Genomic DNA, 24,508 nt, shown 5'->3' with positions numbered 1-24,508 from the left:
TCTCCAGACTGATATTGTTTCTTCTCAGTACTCTGGAAAGGCCCCTGACCACAGATTTTCCCACTGAAATTAGTCTTTTGATTTCCTAACTGCTGGTGCCAAGAGTGCTGATTGTGCAACCAAGAAAGCCAAAATTGTTAACCACTTCAATCTCTTCTTCATCTATCATGGTGCTGCCATTTGGCCCTGTGGTGAGAATCTTTGTTTTCTTGATGTTGAACTTCAATTCATATTGAAGGTTACAGTCCTTGACTTTCTGCAGCAAGTGTTAAAGGTTCTCCTCAGTTTCATTTAGGGCATGTTGCTAGGAGAGCCTGTTCCTTGGAAAGGGGCATAATTTTTGGAAAGGGGAAGGGTCAGCAAAAGAGAGGAAGATACTCAATCAGATAAACTGACACAGTGACTATAGCAATGGGCTCAAGTACGTCAGAGATATTGAGAATTGTATAGGACAGGACAGGGTTCAGATCTGTTGTTCACAGGGTAACAATGAGTCATACTTGACTCCTTGGCAACTAATACCAACTCATCTTTGAGCAGATAGTTGGAGAATAGATTAAAAAACAGATTAGTTTTACCTTTGACACCATCACTAAGAACTACTCTGTGTGACAGTCCTAGAAAATATTTGCCCAATAATATTTCTAATAGGTGTTAACCATTAAAAGATAAGCACATGAGGAATCAATGATGCAATTTTTTATGAAAAGTAAAATGGTCACGCCAAGTCTAGGTAGAAAACCAATGCACTGTAATTCAGGGATTGTCAAAGGAGATGCACAGTTGAAGTTATTCAGTAAAGATCTAATTAGCACACATCTAGGAAGATCTTTCCTGAAATACTAACAGGAAGGCAACTTTGATAAAACTGGTTCTAATGGAAAAGATATGAGAGAGTTAAGTGCAGGGTAGTAGATTTTTTTTTTCTTTACAAAACAGTAAAATGATGCATAGAAAACAATGTTACCTCATTTTCTGTCCCCTAAGAACAACATAAACATCTTTAATTCAGTACAATGACTTTTCACATTTTTCCTTTATTTTTCTCAGAAGATAGCAATACATTATGAATCTAACAACACGACAGTCACAATTTTTCAGTAGGCCCAAGGTTTCTGCAGGTATCCCTGCAGGTCACGGCAGCATGAAGGATCCTGAGAGTTCAGATGTTAAAGCTTTCTCCACAGCCACACGTTCCTTTGATGTTTGGGTTATTGAACACAAACTCACTGGATAATTTGTCTTCTACATAGTCCATTTCTGTTCCCAAAAGGGTGAGTTGTGCTTTCTTTTCAATGAACACTCTGACCCCTTAGGGAAAAGAAAACATGTATCAGATAAAGGCTGCAAACCGTATGGAGCCATGCAGCTGAGTCAAAGCACAAGTGAACCTGGAAAGCAAACTGCTTAACTGCTGCTTCAAACATACCAGGCAGGAAGCTTTGGAATGCTTCATTATTTCCTTTGAGGGAGTAAGTGCTCAGTTCCTCACTGCACCTTTCCCACATGAATCTGTGTCAAGAACAGGTAACTCTGAAAAAAATATTTTTTTTCATGCCAATTTCATACAAAACTATCCTTCCATACTATTTCGACTACTTTTTCTTTTTTGTAACATTAAGAAAATACATATGTCTCAGCGATAATTTTGCATAGATGGAATTCACTGTGACATCACCTATATATATGACACACTGGCCAAGCCAGAAATATGCAAAAAGACTGTGACACTAAGCAGGACTTGTCAGTCAGGGGTGACAGACCTGGTTAGGGGTCAGAAAACTGGTCCTCGTAACACAGCTCTGCAAGTACAACCAATATAACTCTAACAACAATTGAGATGAAATACCTTAAACGAAGTTTTCACATAAGAAATCCAGTCATTGTTTAAGTATATAAACTATGCACAGTTTCTTTGATTCATTCCCTCTTCAACTCTTAAGGCACAAGATACTCTGAGGTTATTTTCAAAATAATGTCTTTACTGCTTATAATTTTTGTTTCTCAGTGAAAGGATACTTAGCCATACATGTCTTACATGTGGGCAAGGACCGCAAGCTGCCTAATAACGCATATCACTTCTGCCCTACAAAACCACCCATGCTAAAGGCACAAAGCACAAAGCACAGGGGCATCTTTATTTGTTTTTTTTTAATTACTTTTATCAGATATTGAAAAGGAAATGATCTGGCAAATAATTTTTTAATAAAAATTACAAATTTAGAATGTTTTTTGATGATTTGACATTACTTTTTTAACATAAATGTAAAATCACTGCTTCGAATAAAAATAAGTGGTTGGTTCATTTTGAAGTGCTACCATATTACAAACTTTTTGGGAAAGAAGATAAATTGCCCTTTTGAAATGGAAACAAACAAGTTTATCCAATAAAATACCATTTAGTTATAAGGGCAGTTACTAGGGTCACCTTGACTTGGTTTACATTTCTCCCAGGCCTCTTAATAGCTGTGTGGCCTTAACCAAAGCACTTCCTCTCAGTAACTCAGTTTCTTCATCTACAAAATGAAGATAATACAGCACTAACTTCATTCAAGTGTGGGGCATAAGTTAAAAATGCCTAGATACAGAGAATATCCCATCTCTTTCTTATTATTATTATTTACTTTATTATATGTAAAACAAAGTATCCAGAAAAAAGTTTGCTAAACACTCACCATCTTGAACAACTTCTTCATCAGAATCTCCTTTTGTCTTTGTATATTCTAAAGTATAAGAAAGGCCATTGCAACCTCTGGTTCGAACACCAACTTTCACACCTACCTGAAAGAGAATTATAAATGTGCACTTAATTTCAAAGCATTGCTTCAACGATTTAGATCCTCCCAGAAGAGCTGTTGGTGAGCATTAACATTACTGTTAAGTATATTAGTTTTCTCCTGGACACAAGAGCCTATTTGGTCCTAAAAGCCTTCTGAGGTATCAACTCTTCTCACTATTTCTTAGTTGTTGGAATTGACAGAAAACCTCATAAGCAGCTCCTTACTTCACCTCTGCCTTGCATGCGGACTTCCAAGCTGTAAAACAACCCAGTGGTAGATGAAATTTGGTCCAGGACTTAAGAACAATAAATGACATAGTTGAGTTTCTACATCTTGTGGCTCCTAACCTTTATACTATAATAGACAAAGTGCTAGTCAACAGCCTTTTATTTTAAGAACTACATTCCCTCTGTAACTTGATTTGTGCCACTGTCAGAAGCTCTACTTGGAATATTATTGCTTTTAATTTTTGACTCCTGTACTTTTTTAACTTGTTAGTTACAATTGTGTCTTCTAGGCTACAACAGTTCCATGATGCATCTTCAAGGATATGAACATGTATGGCTAAGCACAACTGATAACAGTGCACCTAAATTCCAAAATCAATCTCCAAAATAGTCTACGTGTTTCCTATTGCTAAAGGGGCCCTTGAGAGTAGTGAGAGAAGATCTTCACCCTGAAACCTACAGCATCCCTTTCCAGCAGGAAGTAGCTAAGAGAATATGCCCTCCCCTTTTCCTTATGAATCAGGGTGAAATCTCTCTCAGGGAGGAGTGATAGGGAATGGGAAAGGACACACTGACAAAAGAGATTAATCAGAACTGGTTTTGACAAGCACTGTGGCAATGGAACAATTAAGGACTTTCAAGGAAAAGAAAAAGAGAGGAACGAACTGGGGAGGGTAGAGAAAATAGTGCAACAGTGAATGAATAGAAATCCAAAATCTCTGTAAATGTTCATTAAAATCAATAAAATTTTTAAAAAAAGAAAAAAATTCAAAGCATTGTAGATGAAGCAATTTATATTATTAAAAACATATTCTCATAATTTTTTAAAAAGTATACTAAATATTAGACTTTTGGTTTTAAAAGTTCTAGTGGATAGCAGATAAGAAGCTTTGCTGCAAACCCAAAGGTGCACACACAGTTCAAATTCACAGCTGCTCTGTGGGAGAAGGATGAGCTATCTCTTCCTACTGTCTCTGAAAACCTGCTAGAGGGTCAGCTATGGGTCGGTTCCTACTTGGACACAACAAGAAGATGTATAAATAGAATAAGGAATAAATATTTAATAACTTATACAAGCAGAATATTAATTAGCATTTAAAAAGCAAAAGACAATTAATATGCAAATAAAACAATATAGGGGAAAAGCTGGTAACTACTACCCTAACAATATCTTTTGTCAAAGTGAAAAGCTGAACAGAAGATTTCAAAGGGCAGCTAAAGACAAAGCAAAATATTATACTGCACTGTGTAAATAGTTGAGTAAGAGAATAAAAAAGGAAGAACTTGTTTGGCATTTTTCAAGCTGAAAGAACTGAAAGACAGAATCAAGACTCGAGTCGCAAAAATGAGAGATGCTATGTGCAAAATCTTGAATGATCCAGGAAGCATCAATAGAAGATGGAATGAAGGGGGAGGGGGGAGATGATGGAAGGAATACACAGTCACTGTATCAGAAATTCGCTGACACTGAAAAATAACAGAAAGTACCATATGAACAAGAGTCAATGGTAATGAAGGATGAAGTTCAAGCTGCACTGAAGGGAATGGCAAAAAATAAGGCCCCACCCAGGAATTTATGGAATACAACTGACATGGTTAACTAATAGATGCAACCCTGGATGTGCTCACCAGTCTATGCCAGGAAATTTGGAAATAGGTGCCTGGCCAAGTAACTGGAAAAGATACATATTTGTTCCTATTTCCAAAAAAGGTGACCCAAAAGAATGTGAAGTTATAGAACAAAATCATTAATATCACATGCAAGCAAAATAATGTTGAATATCACCCCAAAAGGGCTATATAACAGCACATTGACAGGGACTAGTCGTACAGGGGTACGACTGCTGGTGTCAGATAGACTTGGGTGAAAGAAAAGAATACGAGAAGAATGTCTTATCTGTGTTTACTGCCTAGGCAAAGGCATTTTACTGTAGATAATACTGAGAAGGATGTGAATCTTAAAACACACTTGTGGTCATTAGAAATTTATACCTAGCTCAAGAGGCTGTCGTTTCAGGAAGTATGTAAAAAGAGCAAGGACCATGTGAGGATAGCCATATCTGATCTTTACCAACTTCACAAGGGGTTAACTGTCCTCATCAACAATGCAAAACTAATTCCCATGAGGTCAGACATGTCCTCCACACTCTTGCACCTCTTTCTCCTCATCTCAACACCAATAATGCTTTACTGGGTCCAAAATCCAATGCGATAAATCAGAGAAGACACAGAACCATACTGGGGAAGTCAAAAGGCTATAATTCAGGTTGGTAGCAGAATACAGAACAGCTTCCACAGTGTGCTTGCAGGCGCCTCAGCCTCGAGCCTTGTGGTCAGTGATACAAAGTTCTCAGTCCTGTCAATAATAGCTCTTCCCTCACAACCCTAGTTGTTCAACAAACTTGGGTAAGGCTCTTAGCTCAGCTCTGGTTCTGTCCACGGTGGTAGTATTCAGCTCCATCTCATATGGGCTCTTTGGTCCTCTGATTCAGCTGCTACGGCTGTTGTTCTGGTCTTGAAGGATGAGTTGCATCTTTTGCTTTTTCTTTGCTGGCAGGTAAAAAGATTCTCCTAATGCTGCTGAATCATTCATTTAATGGCTAGACTAGCCAATCCCCTGTGGACAGACTAAAACACCCTATTCATATATCCCTGCTCATTCGCATGGCAAAGTCAAGTAATGTCTAGGAAAGACATTTTGAACTCCACACAGGGATACACCTTCTTCATACCTATTCAACCTATATGCCGAACAAATAATTTGAGAAGCTAGACTCTATGAAGAGGATGTCACATTAGGATTGGAGAAAGACTCATTAACAACCTTTGTTACTTGTTTGCTGAAAGTGAGGAAGATTTGAAATACTTACTATAGAAGATCAAGCCTTCAGGATTACATCTCTACATCAAGTCACAGCTAACATCACAACAGAAGAAGAAAGGATTGAAGCTATGACTTCATCTTCCTTAGATCAACAACCAACATCCTTGATACCAGCAGTTAGGCAATCAGGAGATGCACTGCGTTAGACAAGTCTGCTGTTATGATCTCTCCAAAATACATAAGAACAATGATGTCAGTTTGAAGACTAAGGTGTGCCTGATTCAGGTCATGGTCTTCTCAATTACCTGCTACTCATCAGAGAGCTGGACAACAAATAAGGATGACAGAAGATGAACTAATGCCTTTGAGGGGTGGTGATGGAGAAGAGTACTGAATGTACCACGGATTGCCAAGAGAGAACATATATATTTTGGAGAAAGTAAAGCCAGGGTGCTCCTTAGAGGCAAAGATAATAATACTTCATCTCTAATACTTCGGGTAAGTTGCTAGGGGAGGCTATTCCTTGAAAAAGACATCATGCTTGGGGAGAGGGTCAGTGTAGGAGAAAAAGACCCCTAAGAAGATAGAATGGCATAATAACGGTAGCAATGTTACTGTAAATGGACTCAATTATGTATGAGATGATGACAGTGGCACAAGACAGGACAGAGTTCAGTTCTACTGTTCATAGGGTCACTGTCATACTTGATTCAACAGCACATTAACTATAACTCTAATAAAACAGCATGTACTTTTTTCTTCATATTTTCTTCCAGTCTTTACTATATATACAATCTTAACATCTTTTTTTAAAAAAACAAAACAAAACAAAACAAAAAACCAACAAACAACTGAAATAAAATTTCTGTCCACTTTGGGAATTTTGAAAATCTGCAACACTCAGAATAGTCTCTCTGACATTACTCAAAAAGAAAAATAATTCAGTTATACTCATCTCTAGAGTGACTGCTTATAGAGCACACATGATAACTGCACATACTTAGAATAGTAAAGCTTAAGTTTATATGGGTGAAATTTTGGGGCATATTCTTAAGTATCTGTTCAGCCCAGTTTTCACCTTCATAAACAGGAAATCTGAAGCTGTTAAGAAGTTTAAGCATGAGGAGTAGGTATGGACATCTGAATTTATTGAAATAAGATTTACAGAGGCAACTCCCAGGAGAACTGAGTGACTCAAAAAACACAAGAAAACACTGATTTAGGTAAATGGAGCCACACTGCATGAGATGAGAGTTAACTGGCACAAGGAATCTCTATTTCAAACACACCTCAAAATCTTGGAAGCTAAATTCTCAATTCATTTGGTCCATGTATACTCTAGTCTTTAGGCTATCCACATGGAACTAATACTCTGATTCTCTTCCTTAGGAGACAGGCCCTGGAGTACGACTGCATTGCAATGTCACCTAAATAAACGGACTTAGAAATTACTTAGCAATCTAATTATTAAATATTAATGCTGTAATTACTTGGAAAAAAATGTACTGAAATCCCTTACTCCACAAGTGCCTATCAGTGGCATTGCACATGTGGATACAATGAAGCAGGTGTACAGCATCAAGGCAACATGCCTGCCATGCTGCAGCCACTCAGTCATGGCCATGCTGAATGGAACAGCAAAACTCCTTTAAAACAGCAGACTTGTTAGTGAAATCAAACCTGCTCTAAGGAATATACTTTTTATGCAGCCAAAGCAAGAAAGAGCCCCTTATGAAATAAGCTAACATATTTGAGATGCATTATTAAGAGTGTAAAGCCAAGTAAATAAGCACAGTATGCATGCTATGCTCTCAACTGTTCTCTTTAAAGTTTTGTATGTTTGACTCAAAGTGGACCCACATGGGTGGGTGAGTTTTGGTTCCAGGTCAACTAAAGGTCATAGTCTCAAGGGTGCCACCCGTCTCCATCAGACCAGCAAGCCTGGCTCATTTTTCAAAACCATGCGTATATATTACTTTTTAAAGTAAAACCGTAAAATCAATGAAAGATAACATTTATAATTACAAGGTAAAATTAATTCTGAAAAAGCAACTTTAATTTTTCTGCTAAATATTTGCTAACTTATTTTACTTACATGTTCAGGCTTATCTTTAAGAAGCTGTTTTATCTTGTGTACTGCTGAAGGTGTCTGAAAAAAGAATACATTATTAGATATTTGGCTAAAAAAATCTTTTTCCTCCAAGTATAGTCTTGTAAAATTGTCTGTTACTAAATTCCTGTGACATGTACCTTGCCAGAGTAGTTTGTAGATTTTATACACAAACACAAACATGTTATTTCATTCAAATCACCTTTTTTGTTTAAATGTCTGTCAGCACCCTTTTATCCTTGATTCCCTTGGGTCAAGTTCCCCCTACCATGATCTCCCTGGAACTAGCCACTTCTTCTACCACAATAGTGATTTCTTTCCTGTAACACTAATTTTGTTTTCCTACTATATACCCATCCTTCTCCCATTTCCAAGTTGAAGGAACACAGCAAACAAAAAAAGCCGAAACTATATACCACTGGAGCCAAGCAAACTAAAGCTGTTTGCAATCTCAATCTCTTCACCATCAATCATAATGCTGCCCATCAGCCCAGTGGTGAGAATCATTGTTTTCTTGATATTGAGCTCCAATCCATATTGAAGGCTGCAGTCCTTGACCTTCTGCAGCAAGCGGTTCAGGTCCGCCTCAGTTTCAGCAAGCAGAATTGTGTCATCTGCCTAATGCAGATTGTTGATGAGTCTTCTTCCAATACTGATGCCACATTCCTCCTCAGAGAGCCCAGCCTCCTAGAAATCTGTTCTGCATACAGATTGAAAAGGTATGGAGATAGGACATATCCCTGGTATACACCCTTCCCAATTTTGAACCATTATGTGTTCCCTTGTTTGCTTAGCTCCACAACTAATACTCTTGGCACCAGCAGCCAGGAAAAAGATGAACTGCATTGGGAAAATCTGCTGTCAGAGACCTCTCCAGAGTACTGAAGAGCAATGATGTCAGTTTGAAGACTAAGGTGTCCCTGACACAGGCAGTAACTTGCTATGCATCAAAGTGCTGGACAATGACTGGGGAGGATAAAAAGAGAATTAATGCCTTTGAGTTGTGGTGCTGGAGAAGAGTGTTGGAGAAGAATATACCATGGACTGTTAAAAGAACAAAACAGGTTTGCCCTGGACAGGGTTAAACCAGGCTGCTCCTTGGAGGCAAGGATTCTGAAGCTTTGTCTGGCATATTTTGGACACGTTAGGAGGGACTAGTCCTTGGAAAGGGACATCATGCTTGGGAGGGTGAGGGACAGAGCAGAAGGGGAAAACCCTTGATGAGATGGACTGATTCAGTGACTGGGGTAATCAGGGTGGGTGTGTCAGACACAATAAAATAGTGTCACCATCAGTTGCAGGTGACTTGATGGCACATAACAACAACAACAACAACATATACCCCTGGTGGCCTGGTAATAAGGAATTGTGCTGCCATCTGAAAGCATATGATTCAAGTCCACCAGGTGCTCCAAGGGAAGATGGGTAATCTCCTCCAGGGTGATTTCCTGCCTCTGAAAACCTGCTTGAGATCAGGTATGGATTGTTCTGACTCAAGGGTACTACTACTACTATATACCCAGCAAAAAGGATATTTCCTGACACAAAGGAGACATTCAAACAGCACATCATCATTTTGGGTTTTGGTGGTATTTTTTTATTTTATTTTAAAGAAATGAGTTTTATTGAAACATGAAAAATTTGTTGAAAAGGGTGACATATGAGCATTTAACTAAGAGTCTGCAGCTTGTAGTCTGAAGTTCAGCGAGCACAAGCACAGCTGTATAAAAGGAAATAAAGATAGGTTTAGAGAAGGAGTAAGCATGGCAAGAATGCAGAAATTTGTTAAACTAGAATTTTAAGTCTTTGCCAACAATAAATTTACTTGCTATACCCTGATATATGTTTAAGAAGGCACTTTGTCAGGAATAAATTCATATCTTTCTCTTCTCATACTTTAGGTAAGAGGCTGATGGGATTACCTACTTAAAAGCTTTCTATAAGAGCAGAAGTGTAAAGGGAACTCTCGTGGCCTAGTGGCAAGAAGCTGCACTGCAATCTCAGAGGTGCTCAATTCAAATCCACCAGATGCTCTGCTGGAGAAGGAGGAACAATCTCCTCCAGTACCAGTCAGATCCGATTTGACGGTACACACACACACACACAAAATAATAAAATAAAATTTAATAAAAAAAGAGCAGAAATGTAGTAGAAGATTCTAGTGAGTGAAAACAAATATTTCCTGCTGAGTATCAATGGACTGGAATCAACCCACAGGTGATCCTCCAGGGGATTTTTAGTGACAGTACATCACCCATGGAGCAGATGGTAAACTCAAACAGCATACCCTTGCACTGACAGCACAATGCCTTACCACTTCCTTGAAAACCACTCTTTTTTTTTTTTTTTTTTTAAAAATTTTTTTTTTTTTTTTTTTTTTGTGTGGGTGTACCGTCAAATCACATCTGACTGGTACAGGAGGAGATTGTCCCTCCTTCCCCGGCAGAGCATCTGATGGATTCGAACCGTGCGCCTCTGGGATTGTAATTGCAGCTCCTTACCACTAGGCCACCAGAGCTCCCCGAAAACCACTCTTAAAACCTATATATTCACAAAATAGAATATTAAGCAGCACTAAAGCATGATGAAGTATTTGTAAAACACAACACAACTTGGAAGAGTCTAGAGAGCATTATGTTGAGTGAAATAAATGAGTCACAACAGGACAAATACTTCATAAGACTGCTACTGTGAAAATAGGAAGATAACAACGTGATATGTAAAAAATGTTTAAGGGGAGAAGGAGAAAGGAAGAAAAGGAGAAAATGGGATCACTGGGATAGCAGAGGCTGGTGAGTGGATGGGGGAGAAAGAATGGGAAAGGTGCAACAGGGACTTGAATAGACAGAGTGGTAAAAGACATTGATCAGAGGTAATCAGTTATACAAAATACAACATATATGAAACAAGCAAAAAACCCCAACAAACACCTCACCAAAAAACAAGCCAAAATGTAATAACAATAATAAAGAATCATATAACTGACTCATTTGGTAACAAAAATGAAAGAAATGTTAATTATAGCCAAGTGGTTAACGCATTTTCACAGTATCTTTTTTGAAAAAGCAATGTCTGGATTGTTCCCATTAGTACCTGGATTAAACAGTTAACAGTATCTCACCACCATCAAGTCAGTGTTCATTCCTAACTGATAACCAGTGGGATTTCAGAGGCAGTCAATTGCACAGGAAACTGTTTCTCCCTCAGAGCAGCTAGTAGATTTGAGCCACCTCTCTTTGGATTGGCAGTGCAACTCTCTATCCACTGGGCCACCAGAGCTTTTATGAGTATCTAGATGAACAGAACTAAGCTAGTCAACAAAATAAACAGAAACAAAGTTCTTCATGATTTATCGACTCTCTTTTCCTGGGAAAGAAGATGGTAAGTCTAGCCTCTGTTTTGCATCTGGCCAACTTCCAGGTTACCTCCCAATGGCAACCCTCTTACTCCTGGGAGGATTAAATAAATGTATCTGTGAGATACACTGCTAACAGTAATAGGCATAAAGTGCCCAGCATATGCTGGCTCATTGTTACAGACCTGATCAATTATGTTTTACTTTTCGCTTTATTAACTCTCCTTTAACTGGCAATGCTATGTTGGCACTCTGGAGATAGGACACATCCTTGATGCACATCCTTCCCAATTTTGAACCATGCGGTGTTTCCTTGCTCTGTTCTGATGACTACCTCCTGGTCCAAGTATAGGTTTAGCATTAAGTACAATCAAGTGTTCTGGGATTCCCATTCTTTTCAGAGTCAGCCACACTTTGTTGTGATTCACACAGTCAAATGCATTTGCATACTCAATTAAACACAGACATTCCTCTGGTACTCTCTGCTTTCAGCCAAGATCCATCTGACATTAGCTATACTATCCCTACTGCCATGGCCTCTTCTAAACCCAGCCTGCCCTTTAGGCAGTTCTCTGTTGATGCACTGTTCCAGTCGTTTTTGGATAATCTTCAGCAGAATCTGTTCAATAATTTCCACACTTTGTTGGATTACCCTTCTTTAGAATGGGAACAAACACAGATCGCTTCCAATCAGCTGGCTAGGTGGTTGTCCTCCAGATTCGGGCACAACTTGGTGAGCACATCCAGGGCAGTATATGTTTGTTGAAATATGTCAATTGGTATGCCATCAATTCCTGAGAGCTTGTTTTTTGGCAATTTTTTCATAGCAGCTTGAACTTCTTCCTTCATCACCACTGGCTCTTGCTCATACGTTGTTTCATGAAATTCTTCTCTGTCCACCAATACCTTTTGGAACAATGACTGTATAGTTCTTCCATTTTATTTTAATGCTTCCTGGATCATTCAATATTCTGCCCAAAGCATCCTTAAGTATTGCAACTCAAGGTTTGAATTTGTTCTTCAATTCCTATAGATTAAGAAATGCTGAGTGAGCTCGGCCCTTTTGATTTTCTGACTCCAGTTCCTTGCACATTTCATTATTATACTTTCTCTTCCCATGCTGCCCTCTGGAATCTTCTGTTCAACTCCTTAATATCTTGATTTCTTCCCTTTGCTTTGGCTTCTTGCTCTCCAGTGCAATATTTAGTTTCTTCTGACATTGATCTTGGTCTTTTTTTCCTCTTCTGTCTTTATAATGACCTTTTGCATTCTTCCTGGATGATATTCTTGATATCCGCTCACAGCACATCTGGTTTTTGCTCATTAATGTCCAAGGCCTCACACCTGTTCTGTTGATGGTTTTGAAATTCAGGTGGGATAGACTCAAATTTTGGTTTCCGTGGGCTTTTCATTTTCCTCAGCTTCAGCTTTACCTTGCATGAGTAGTTGGTGGTCTGTTCCACAATTAGCACCTGGCCTAGTTTTCATAGCTGATATTGAGCTTCTCCAGTGATTCTTTCCACAGATGTAATCTGATTCCTATGCATGTGGTCAGGTGAAATCCATATGCACAGACTGCGTTTATGTTTCTTATAAAATGTATTTGCAAGGAACGAGTTGTTGATTGTGTAAAATTCTATCATTCTATCTCTGGCTTCAATTCTGTCACCAAGTCCATGTTTTCCAACTGCTGATCCTTCTTATCTATTCCCAACTTTTGCATTTCAGTCACCCATTATTATTAATGCATCTTGATTGCATGTTCTAACGATCTCTGACTGCAAAAGTTGGTAGAAACATTCTATTTTCTCTTTGACTCTGGTTGTTGATACATATATTTGAATGATGGTGGTATTCACTGGACTTCCTTGTATGTGTATGGATATTATCCTGTCACTCACAACATTGTATTTCAAGACAGATCTAGAAATGACTTTTTTAACTATGAAAGCAACCCCATTTTTCCTTACCTTTTTGTCTCCAGCAAAGCAGTCATATAAGACTCCAACTCAAAATGTCCCATGCCAGTTCATCTCTTTTTACCAATATCTAGTATGTCAATATTTATGAGTTCCATTTCCTTCATAACAATATCCAATTTTCTTACATTCATGGTTCATACATTCCATATTCCAATCACTAGTGGCTGTTTACAGCTGTTCCTTCTATTTGTTTCCATTCTTGAGGGTTCAGCCTCAGTTGCCATATCTGCTAGTCTAAGTGTGCTCTGTTGTACATAGGGTTTTCAAAGGCCTGCTATTTTGGAAGTGGATGGTCAATCCTTCTTCCTAGTCTGTCTTAATTTGATTGCTTAGATTTAGAACATCATCTGACAAACAAGCATTTTACAGAGAAAAGCAGATTAAAGATATTTCCCACCAGTCAAAAAAAACCCAATAGATTCCATGCTGTCCTCACCCTTACCAGGTGTGTTTTGAGACACCCCTTTCCCTGCTCCACCAGTATTTACATCTATCCCACCAACTCTATTCAACATCAGTCTCCCCTATCCAGCCCTTGATGCGATGGCCTATATGTCAATCTTTCTGGCTTCTGTGATTCTTGTTTTGTTTTCTTTGAAAAAGATTTTATTAAAGGTCTTTACAAAGCAACATCCAAAAATTCAGATCCAGTTGCCAAGGAGACCCTATTATGCAGTTGGGACTGGCTGAGACATAGCAGATGGCTCTGGCTTCCCACCTTTCTGCTCGGAGATGGGGAAAGTAGGCAGTATCTCGTCTTTGGGCTCCACAATGCTCACGTGGTCAGGGAGGGGCTTTTTAGGGCCAATCTTTCCACTTGGGTCCCAGGGAAGCATGATCTTTACTTTGATGCCCAGCACACCCTGTCTGAGCAACACGTGGTGCACAGCTGTGTCAACAAAGTAGTTAACAGGGTCCCCACTGTGGATCATAAGGCCATCGACAAATTTCATGGACAGCTCTCTGTCCTCGGAGTTTCCCAGAGACCACAACTTCACAGCCCTTGGCCCCACTCTCCATGATGAACCGTAGCACACCATAGCAAGCCCTCCACACAGCAAGCCCTCCTAGGAGTTTGTAACGAAGAGATTCTGCCTGGGCAATGGCACACAGACCTCTTGTGGCCACTTTTTCAGCATAAAGCTCCACATTGCCCTCAGGGAAGCCAAACCTCTTCTGAACCACAGCAGTTAGTTCTCGGATCCGTCGGCCCTTTTCACCAAGGACATTCTGTGTCCTGGTCGCTAAGATTATGATTTCTGACCTGGTTGGTGTAACTCGAACTTCAACTCCAGAGTAACCATCCTCAGCCAGCTCCCAGGTAAGAAACTCATTCAGTTCGGCTTTGAAGATGCCATCTGCGACAAACTTCCTCTTCTTGGAAATCTGCACCGCCATCTTCGGTCAAGCGCCACCAAGGGAAAAGCGCTTCTGTGATTCTTTAATGCCTCAAGCTGCTGCCAGTTTCTCCCTCTGCAGGCAGTATCTCGACTTCATGAGTTTTGAACTCCTGCTCCAGGAATGACTTATCTTAGGGCATCTTCTCCATTTATGCTGTAAGAACTTTCCAGAGAGATTGATGAATCTGATAGATAATCATGGGAAAATATTTGCTGGAACAAAAAAATGTGCTACACAATCTTGGTTTAATGCTGGTGGGGTCAAAGATGCAGTTAGGGCCTCTGCTACTTTCTAAACAAAGCAGACTAAGGTCACAGAAACACATTCTCTAAGGTCAGAGTATATGGGTAAGATTTTCTTGCCCCAATATAAAAAACATCCAGGTTGTTCCTGTCATTAAAATGATGAGGAAAAGCACTCTGTATAAATCTTTCTAACTACTTCACAACAACATACTGTACTTTATCCAATGCAAGAAGTTTCTGTTCCTTAAAGCTTAAGCTTTACATCTATCCCACCAACACTTCATTCTGAGTATTTCCTTAAATAACTCCTCAAGTAACTTGAAAATAAAAATTGAAATATGCTTAGAAGCCAAAACCAAAGCTACAGTTATTATTTTCTCTAACGCTTTTAAATTATCATTGCTAGCATTGTGGTAGTTTTTTTCCCCCAGATCTTGTCTTCCTATTCAAGTATACATGCATGCATCACAATATATATGATTGAAAGGAGCCTTGGTAGCACAGAAGTTAACAGCAAGAAGGCTTGTTTGAACCCATTCAGCTGCGAATTAGGGGGAAAAGATCTGGCAAAATGTTTCTATAAATAGTAAAGTAATGAAAATTCTGTGAGACAGCTTATTAGGTTGCATGAGATTATTCTAAATTGAAAACAACTCTATAACATATTCAGTACCCTACAAAAGCAGCAGCTTACTGATTCCTATGTATTATCTCTTTATTCCTAAAACTCTGCAATGCAGAGACTAATCTGCACAAGGTCACAAAACTGGCATGTGAAAGAAAGACTCCAAAATCTTTACAGAAGAATTGTTATTTATAATGGCTTCAAAATATTACAGGGAACCCTGGTGGCCTGGTGGCAAGAAGCTACACTGCAATCCACCAGCTGCTCTCTGGAAGAAGGATGGGAAATCTCCTTCCACACAATCAATGGTACACAACAACATCATAATATTACACAGACAGCATCTATTATGTTATTTAACCATTCCCTCATTGTTAGCTGACACACTCAATGGCTGGTCATAGTCTGGCACTCCAATGCCCTGGGACATATAAAACAGGCCTGTAATCTGCTTCTGGAAGGTCACAGCCTTGTAAACCCTGAGGGGTAATTCTACTACAACTGACTTGGTGTCAACATAAGAAAACACATCCCTGAAAGTCCCCACGTGACACACAGCATATACGCTCTATTAACATAAAGGCTGGTGGTTTAAATCTGTGCAGTAATGTGGTAGAAGAGAGACCAAATTATTTGTTTCCACAGTTAAGAAAACCCAAAAAGCAGTTCTACTCTGTTACACATGGGGTCATTCTGACTTGGAATTGACAGAAAACGGATTTGGTTTAGGCTAATATTTCCTTAAGTTACCTTTATAGGCAGAGGAAGTATTTGGTGGCACACTTTTTCCATTGTTCAAAGGTCTTCTGGTGCTGGACCATCTATGGTCTCATCAAAACTTTAATGTATTTAACAGTGTATTAAGCATCTCCTAATTCTGATGGTGTAGCAGGTAAGGAGTTATACTATCAAAACCACCTGATAAAAGCAAGTGGTTTGAATCCATAGGAGAAAGATGGGCAATCTATTTCCACACAATTTACAGACTGAAAATTCATTGGCGGGCCAGCTATAATTCAGTTCAGACTTGACAGCAATGAGTGAGTGAGTCTTTTTCAAAGGGGTCCCCCAAACCATACTGCTGGAAGGCATCTACTGCACATAAAGAAATCCACCCCTTTTCTGTGCCTGAGGAACACAGCTCCACAGTGGCTAACTACTTGGATTAACTGCTAATTGGAAGGCTGGAGGTTCAAATCCATCAGCTGCTCCATGGGAGAATGATGAGCAGGCTACTTCTGTGAGGTTCTTCATGGTGGAAACAACAGTTGGCAGGTCTGCTCGTCCTCCAAGGTCACTGAGTTGGAAATTACTGGAAGCCAGAGGGCCTGCTTTGGTGTTTTTCTGTGCATCACAATTTTTGCTATGTCCCACTCCTTGGATGGTACTTAATGACAGTCAACCAGTTTTCTGTAGGGCTCAATTCTCTCCTAGAACTCTAAGCAAAGTTGCATTATAGGGAATAAAAGATAAACATGTGACAAAGTAGGCTCCTTTACAAAACTGTAACTCAAGTAAAAATTCCAAAGAAAAATGTCAAAGATACATAATCTCTCTCTTTTTGCAGTCTAATTGGAAGCAACTCATAACTGGCCTTCCACTGAATCTCTGAGGCTGTAAACTAAAGAGAAAACGGCCCATCTTTCTCCTGCAGAGCCACTGGTGGATTCTAACCACCAGAGAGCTATGGCCTTTGGGTCAGCAGAGCAACTTTCTATAGAACAACCTGTACACCAGAGCTCCCTTGATAACAAACTACTATGAACTAGAAATCAAATTCAGAAAAGGAGGCAGAGCAGGAGTTGGCTCTGGTGAAAAATTAACTAGTGGATACAATTATGAGACATCTTGGAGGGGTTACTTAAACTCAAAATGTCAAATTAATTCACAGCAGCTCACAACCCTCTTATCAGCTTTCTGAGGTTCTAACTCTTAATGAGAGGACACCGCACATCTTTCTCCCTTGGAGCCAGTGGATTAAAAGCACAGATATCACAGGGAGAGCAGATTTAAAAATTATTCCTGGCAAAAAAGCTTGAAATAGACTCTGTACTAGGAGTACATGATCAATTCTACTTAATATCAAAGTTGTTCCTTAAGTCCATTTGCAGGTCATAGTGCCAATAAAAATTACTAGGGCAAACATGACAGGAAGGAGCCCTGCTGGCAAAAGTAAGAAGCTGGGAATTAAATGAAGGATTTATGGGTTTAATTTACCCAGCAGTAACGTGGGAGAAAGGGCTTCTGTAAAGATTGGAGCCAAGGAAGCTCACAGGAAATTTTACCCTGTAGAACTATTAGACTCAGCTTGATTACACCTAGCAACAAAATATATTTAAAATAAGTTTAACAGAGAATGGTAAACTGACAAAATTTGTCTCTGACTCTGCTCTTTCAATATTTATGCAAAGAAAATGTAGTTTTTTGTGGGTGTATCCTTTGTCCTAAATGAGTGTTCCAATTCTGACTTGCACAATGATGGCATTTCTTCAGGGAATATAAAACCTGCCAGCATATTTACAAGAATCTCTTAGAGCACATTTACTCGAGTTTCTACAAATTAAATTCCACTGGATTCCTGGGCAAGATCCAGAACACGGTGTGTGGTGGCATTTCTTGCAGGTATCTAAGGGTATATTCACTTGAACACAGTGCATGAAGTTGTAAATCAAATAACCAACCCTACTGTTAGGAAATATCAGCCATATGCTGGATTAGAATCAATCCGTTCACATAATTTAATGTTGACAAAATCATTTCTCTATTCTTTTCTTCTTGTTAACTGGTGTATTGTTGTTGTTGTTAAGTGCCGTCAAGTCGCAGGTGACTCATAGAGACCCTATGAAGGAGAATCCTCGATGCTTGGGTGCCTTTCATCCTCTCTCCAGGTTCATAGGGTTTCCGGAGGCAAGCTATTATGGAAGTGGATGCCACTCCTTCCAAGTTAACTTGTGTAGGCTATACAAATAGTTAATTGGGTGCCATTGAGTCTACTATGATAACCCATAGCAACCCTATGAACAAGAGATCTGAGTGCTGCCTGTTCTTTCCTGTACGATCCTCACATTTCCTGACATGCTCAAGCCCATGGCAGCAATCACTTTGTCCATTCACCTGATTAAGGGTCTTTCCCTCTTTAGCCGACCTTCCACCTTTCCAAGCATGATGTTCTTCTTCAAGGAATTGCCTCCCCTCACAACAATCCTGAAGGACAGGAGATGAAGATTTGCCACCAAGAAACACTCTGGCTGCACTTTCTCCAAGGTAAGTTTGTTTGTTGTTTTGGGAGTCCACAGGATAATTATTACCCTTTTCCAACAGCACATCTCAAAGTATCAATTCTTGTACTCATTGTCCACTGCTGACACACAGCAAGTGATTGAAAAAACCAGGGCCTGTATCAGATGCACCTTAGCCTTCAAACTGACTCCTCAATAATTTGGAGAGGTCCCCAAGTGCAGACTTCTTCAGTGTAATGCGTCTCCTGATTGACTGTGGATTGAAGCAAGATGAAACTGTTGACAACTTTAATTTTCTTCCTTCATCTATCATGATGTTGCCTATCAATAACATAAATGTTGCACCAAATGAAAGTCCTAAAGTAAAAAAATATATAATGTATCACCCCAAACATAAAGGAAACACCCATATGCCTTATCAGTTTGCTTGAATTACGTCTGTTAAATTCTTTTCATTTTAGCCCTTTGATTACCTCACTGCATTAGAATTTATGAGACTGTAGTAAAAACCACTCCACTTGAAAACTAAGCATAGTTTGCATTTAGGCCACAAAGTTTTTAGGCTAAAGAACACAAGCCCAGGGCTGAAATGCAAGAAAGCACTCTTAAGTGGAAAAGAGTGGTCAAGTGCTTTCCCTCCAGGCACTTGAAAAGGCTCCCACCACTCTCTAATCTCTGTCAGTTCTGAACAGATTCCTTGCTGACTATCTAGTGTGTTTTCAGAGGCTGTAAATTGCATAGGAGGATAATGATCACTGACCTTTTTCCTAAGGAGTTGCAGGTGAATTTGAACCACCAGAGAGGCACCATCTTAAAGTTAGCAGTGCAACTCTCTCCACACTACGCTATCAGAATTTCCTCGGATCAGCCCTGCACTTAAGTATAATGAATTCAGACATGAACTCTTGCAGCTAACTGGAAATTCAAGTCATAAAACAGCCCCAGTGAACTAAGAAATTATCTGATAAAGCAGTAGCATGTCTGTTTTGGTTATTTGGGTTTTTGGTGTTTTATTTGTTTATTTTGGAGGGGGCTGTAAATTAGGCTGATAAGAGGTAATGTGTTGTGTAAAGGGTATAACCAGAATAACAGGAAACACATTCTTTTTGGGAGAATGAGTGCCCCTAATGCAAACACATTCTTTTTGGGAGAATGAGTGCCCCTAATGCCTAACTCTTTTTTGCTTAACCATGACCAGTGGAAGGACTATTTTGAATCTGGATAATTTTGTTGAGATTGTCTGGTTCCTTATGATCTGAAGTCTCAAAGAATTCTGAGACCATGAAAATGTGCTTGCCGGTACGGAAAAAGACAACACATAAAGTAATCAAGAAAGCCTCTGTATGGGGATAAAAAATTTCTTCATCACAAAGTGATCTTTCCCACTTGACCATGACTTCCCCCCCCCCTTTTTTTGCTTACCTTCTTTTCTGGAAATTAGGTATTATCTGTTTATGGCATTAGAAAACTGAGAATCCATAGTTGACTTTAAAGAATCTATTTATCCAGTCTCAGGTGAATGTATCCACAAAAGCTTGTCCTTTACTGTACTATGTGTGAAGAATGCAGAACAGGTCTCTTTCCTAAAAATGATCCTTTCAAAATTGCAAATACAAGAACTGCTTAACGCATTGTTTCTTCTTGGGTTATGAAAATATTTGATATTGGTAAATGGTTGCACCACAAATTTATGAATGATCTAAACTATATTAGACCGCACTTTAAACTGGTTAGTTCTATGTTATACCAAGCATACCTTAATAAGTCTTGAAAATATAAACAGAAGACACTGTATGGGCGGTATGTATGGTCTAACCTGTAAAATGTAAACTCCCTCAGGAAGATGTTTATACCCTCCTCTGTAGTAAGAGCTTAGGGCCAAGAACTGCAGGGGGATGGAAGTGGGGGACAAGGTGTCTCACAAACCTAACACAACAACAGGGCACAGCAAAGGGCGGGCAGGGCAAGGCTCCTTGTCAAGCTGTGAGCTTCTCCAATCCCCAGCAATGAAAAGGGTGTAGCTAAGAGTCATCTTCATACTAAACGAATTCCAAGTTAGGTCAACCCTCCAGGGCGAGCTTCTGAAAGTAGATTGCCGACTGGTCCTCACAGCGCCTGCAGACCTGGCTCAGCTAGCAAGGGCGTTTATGTTTGTGTGAACCCCCAGGAACAAATGCTGAATGAATGCCCTTGATCCAGAAGGACCTGTGCTCAGCACTCACCAGATATTGACCAGAGCATTGTGATGTGATGTGCAGAGAGCACTCAGCACACCCTGACAGCTGGTGCCCCGCACTGAGCGGTACAGCACTCAGCGAACCCCGACAGCTGCTGCCCAGCACTGAGCCGTAAAGCATTCAGCGCACCCCGTCAGCTGCTGCCCGGCGATCAGCGGTGCAGCACTGAGCGCACCCCGACTGGCTCCCAGGCGCAGCTCGCTGTCTTCGGGTCCAATCAGGACGCGGCCGCCGCCATCCTTCACGCGCCTGCGCAGCGCAGGGCTGCTGGGATCGCAGTTCCCGCTGCGCCCCTGGAATGGGGACTGGAAGGCGGCCCCTAAGGACGGGCAGAGAGGCAGACTCTCGGCCGCGCCCTCTCAGTCCTTATTGCCATCGTGTGACCTTTCCTCATATAGGGTGAGACCGAACCAATGTCACGATCCGGCCGTGCCTCCTACACACTCACCAGGGTTAGGGCGGCCCGAGTGGGCTGCAGCTTCCTCTTGCTGACAGCCCGGACAGTGGCTCGGACTAGGGAAGCTGACATCTTCGCCGCCCGGGTGCCTCGGGCCAGAGCTCCAAACCCTCAGCCTCTCTCCATGGACACGGCGCGCACTGACGCCACAGGCCACGGCGCACGGCTCCCAGGCCCCGCCCCGCCCCGCCTAGCCCCGGCCCCGCCCCCGGAACTCAGAGCCCTCCCCACAGCTGCCATGTCACGCCCACAAAGCCCAAGCCCCGCCCACTAATCGCAAGTCCCCCCAACATCTCCCATACCAACCTGTAATTTTCCTCTGTGTCAGCCAATTCCTTCTGATACAGTGACTCTTATTTTACTGCTTCCTGGATCATTTAACATTCTACCCAAACTATCCTTAAGTATTGCCAACCGTGGCTTGAATTTGTTTTTCAACTCCTTCAGCTTAAGAAACGCTGAGCGAGTTGGCCCTTTTGATTTTCGGACTCCAGTTCTCTGCACATTTCATTACAGTATCCTGCTTTGTCGTCCCGCGCTGCCTTTTGAAATTTTCTGTTCAGCTCTTTGATTTCTTGGTTTCTTCCTTTAGCTTTGGTTTCTCGGCTCTCTTATAAGAGGTTGTGGTACTAGGAATATTATAGCCAATGTTAGATGGACCTTGACAGAAAGCAGAGAATACCAGAAAAATGTCTATCTGTGCTTCATTGACGATGAAAAGGCTTTTGACTGTGTGGATCACAACAAGCTATGGCTGACTCTAAGAAGAATGGGAATTCCCAGAACATTTGATTGTGCTAATGCGAAACCTATACTTCAAAATCTACTACATGGTTCAAAATCAAGAAGGGGGTCCGTCAGGGATGTATTCTCTCTCCATACCTTTTCAATCTGTATGCAAAACAGATCATCCGAGACACTGGGCAGTACAAGGAGGAATGTGGCATCAGGATTGGTGGAAGAGTCATCAACAACCTCTGTTATGCAGATGACACAACCCTGCTTGCTAAAACTGAGGAGGATCTGAAACGCTTGCTGCAGAAGGTCAAGGACTGCAGCTGCTTATATGGATTGAAGCTCAACATCAAGAAAACCACTGGGCCAATTGGCAGCATCAGTATGAATGGTGAAGAGATTGAGATAGTTAACAGTTTTAGTTTACTTGGCTCTACAGTCAACACTCTTAGTAACAGCAGCCAGGAAATCAAGAGATGTATTGCATTGGGAAAGTCAGCTGGGCATGTTGCAAGGAGCGACTGGTCCTTGGACAGGGACATCATGTTTGGGAGAGTGGAGGGACGGTGCAGGAGGAAGACCCTCAATGAGATGGATTGATTCTGTGAGTGGAGTGGTGGGAATGAGTGTGTTTGAGACGACAAGGTTGGCACAGGATAGAACGGCATTTAGGGCTCTCGTACCATAGGGTTGCTATGAGTCGCAAGCGACTAAGTGGCACATAACAACAACAACCTACGTACTGCTGCCATTGGCTGGATGTGACTTGATTGATGATGCCATTGGCTTGAGTGATGCTCAGAAACAGCAAGGTTGGAGCTTGGAGTAATTTCTGCCAGGTGAGTGATTGGGGATGAGTGAGTGGGGACCTTCATGACCTAGTGATGTCCACAAGGGTTGGTGTCAGATTTAATGTCAAATTATATAGATTTCCTCTATTATACAGATTCTCAAGCAATGGTTATTGTCTATTTTCTTCATCAAATTGTCCTTAAGTGTTGTCAAATGAACTACAAATAATATGTAAGAAATGTTAAGTGCCATTGAGTCCTCTACAGTTCAGGGTGAACCTCTTAACAATGGGTCTGAAACCTGCCTTATCTTATCATCCCTACCATCCAGAGACCACTGCTACCATCACAGTGTTAATCTTATTGAGGTTCTTCCTCTCTTTTGCTGACCCTCCATCTTCCCTAAAACAATGTCTTTTTCCAAGGACTGGACCGTCTTAACAACATACTCAAATTAGGTGAGTCAAAGTTTCACCATTTTTGCCACTAAGGAGCACTCTGATACTTTCTTGAAGACATATTTGTTCTTTTGGCAGGCCATTGAATATTCAGTACTCTTGTCCAACACCACAACTTAAAGACATCTATTCTTCTTTTATCATCCTTAGTCATAATTCAATTTTCAGATGCATAGACAGTAATGGAAAACACCATGGCTTGGATAAGGTGCACCTTAGTCTTTATATTGAAATTGCTACTACTCAACTCTGAAAGGTCTTTGACAGCAGATTACTCAATGCAATGCATCTTTTAATTTCTTGTTTACTGATACCAAAGGTGTTGATTGTGGATTCAAGTAAAATGAAATTGAAAATTTCAGTCTTTTCTTCATCTATGAGATGGATCAATTCTGTGATTGGGGTGGTGGGAGTAAGTGTGTTGGAGACAGTGAGGTTGGCACAGGATAGAGCAGGGTTTATGAGTCACAAGCAACTCGAGGGCACCTAACAACAATAACAGTCTTGCTGTTGCCTGTGCTCCGGTGAGGATTTTTGTTTTCTTGATATTGAGATCTAATTTGATCTTATGCAGCAAGCATTTCAAGTCTTGCTTGTTTTTGCAAGTAAGATAGTGTCATCTGCATAACGCAGGTTGTTGATGAGGCTTCCTTCAATCCTGATGCCACATTCTTCATAAAGTTTAGCTTCTTGAATTATTTGCTCTGCATACAGAATGAATAAGTATGAAGAAAGGATACAATTTCTTCTTGGTCAAGGTATAGGTTTTGCATGGCACAATTAAGTGTTCTGGGATTCTTATAAATTTTAGCCAAAATTTATAAATGTAATTATAATCTTTGCAAAATAGATTATATGAACCAAAAAGAATCTCAACAAAGATACTCAAGAATTAAACTACACAATTAACCAACTCGATCTTATAGATATTTATAGGCTAATGGACCCCAAAAAAGCACAATATACCTTCTTTTCCAATGTGCATGGAACATTCTCCAGAATAGATCACATTCTAGGTCACAAAGCAAGCATCAACAAATTA

At 40.3% G+C, this 24,508-nt stretch overlaps 1 protein-coding gene and 1 pseudogene across 1 annotated transcript; both read right to left on the bottom strand.

Moving 5' to 3' along the window:
• Positions 1-1,102: 1,102 nt before the first annotated feature.
• On the bottom strand, positions 1,103-21,592 carry LOC102854254 (iron-sulfur cluster assembly 1 homolog, mitochondrial-like). The gene is made up of 4 exons (XM_006900867.1): positions 21,474-21,592; positions 7,927-7,980; positions 2,676-2,781; positions 1,103-1,311 (listed from the first exon to the last, which is right to left on the bottom strand). Exons 1-4 carry the CDS (start codon positions 21,552-21,554, stop codon positions 1,163-1,165), a joined length of 390 nt encoding a protein of 129 aa, XP_006900929.1. The 5' UTR covers positions 21,555-21,592; the 3' UTR covers positions 1,103-1,162.
• On the bottom strand, positions 13,947-14,676 carry LOC102853851 (annotated as a pseudogene).
• Positions 21,593-24,508: the final 2,916 nt, after the last annotated feature.

Source organism: Elephantulus edwardii, unplaced genomic scaffold (genome assembly GCF_000299155.1).
Source record: "Elephantulus edwardii isolate Elephantulus edwardi_28Jun2011 unplaced genomic scaffold, EleEdw1.0 scaffold00298, whole genome shotgun sequence".
NCBI lineage: Eukaryota > Metazoa > Chordata > Mammalia > Macroscelidea > Macroscelididae > Elephantulus > Elephantulus edwardii.
Note: the sequence above shows the minus strand (reverse complement) of the source record. Positions and strands in the feature narration are given on the sequence as shown.

What these genes read in the sequence shown, in the direction of transcription:
- LOC102854254 (XM_006900867.1), bottom strand. Translation starts at nt 21,554, where the DNA reads ATGTCAGCTTCCCTAGTCCGAGCCACTGTCCGGGCTGTCAGCAAGAGG. An exon ending in TTAAAGATAAGCCTGAACAT is followed by an intron (nt 2,782 to 7,926) that starts GTAAGTAAAATA and finishes ATTCTCTTTCAG; the next exon opens with GTAGGTGTGAAAGTTGGTGT. An exon ending in TGAAGAAGTTGTTCAAGATG is followed by an intron (nt 1,312 to 2,675) that starts GTGAGTGTTTAG and finishes CTTTTCCCTAAG; the next exon opens with GGGTCAGAGTGTTCATTGAA.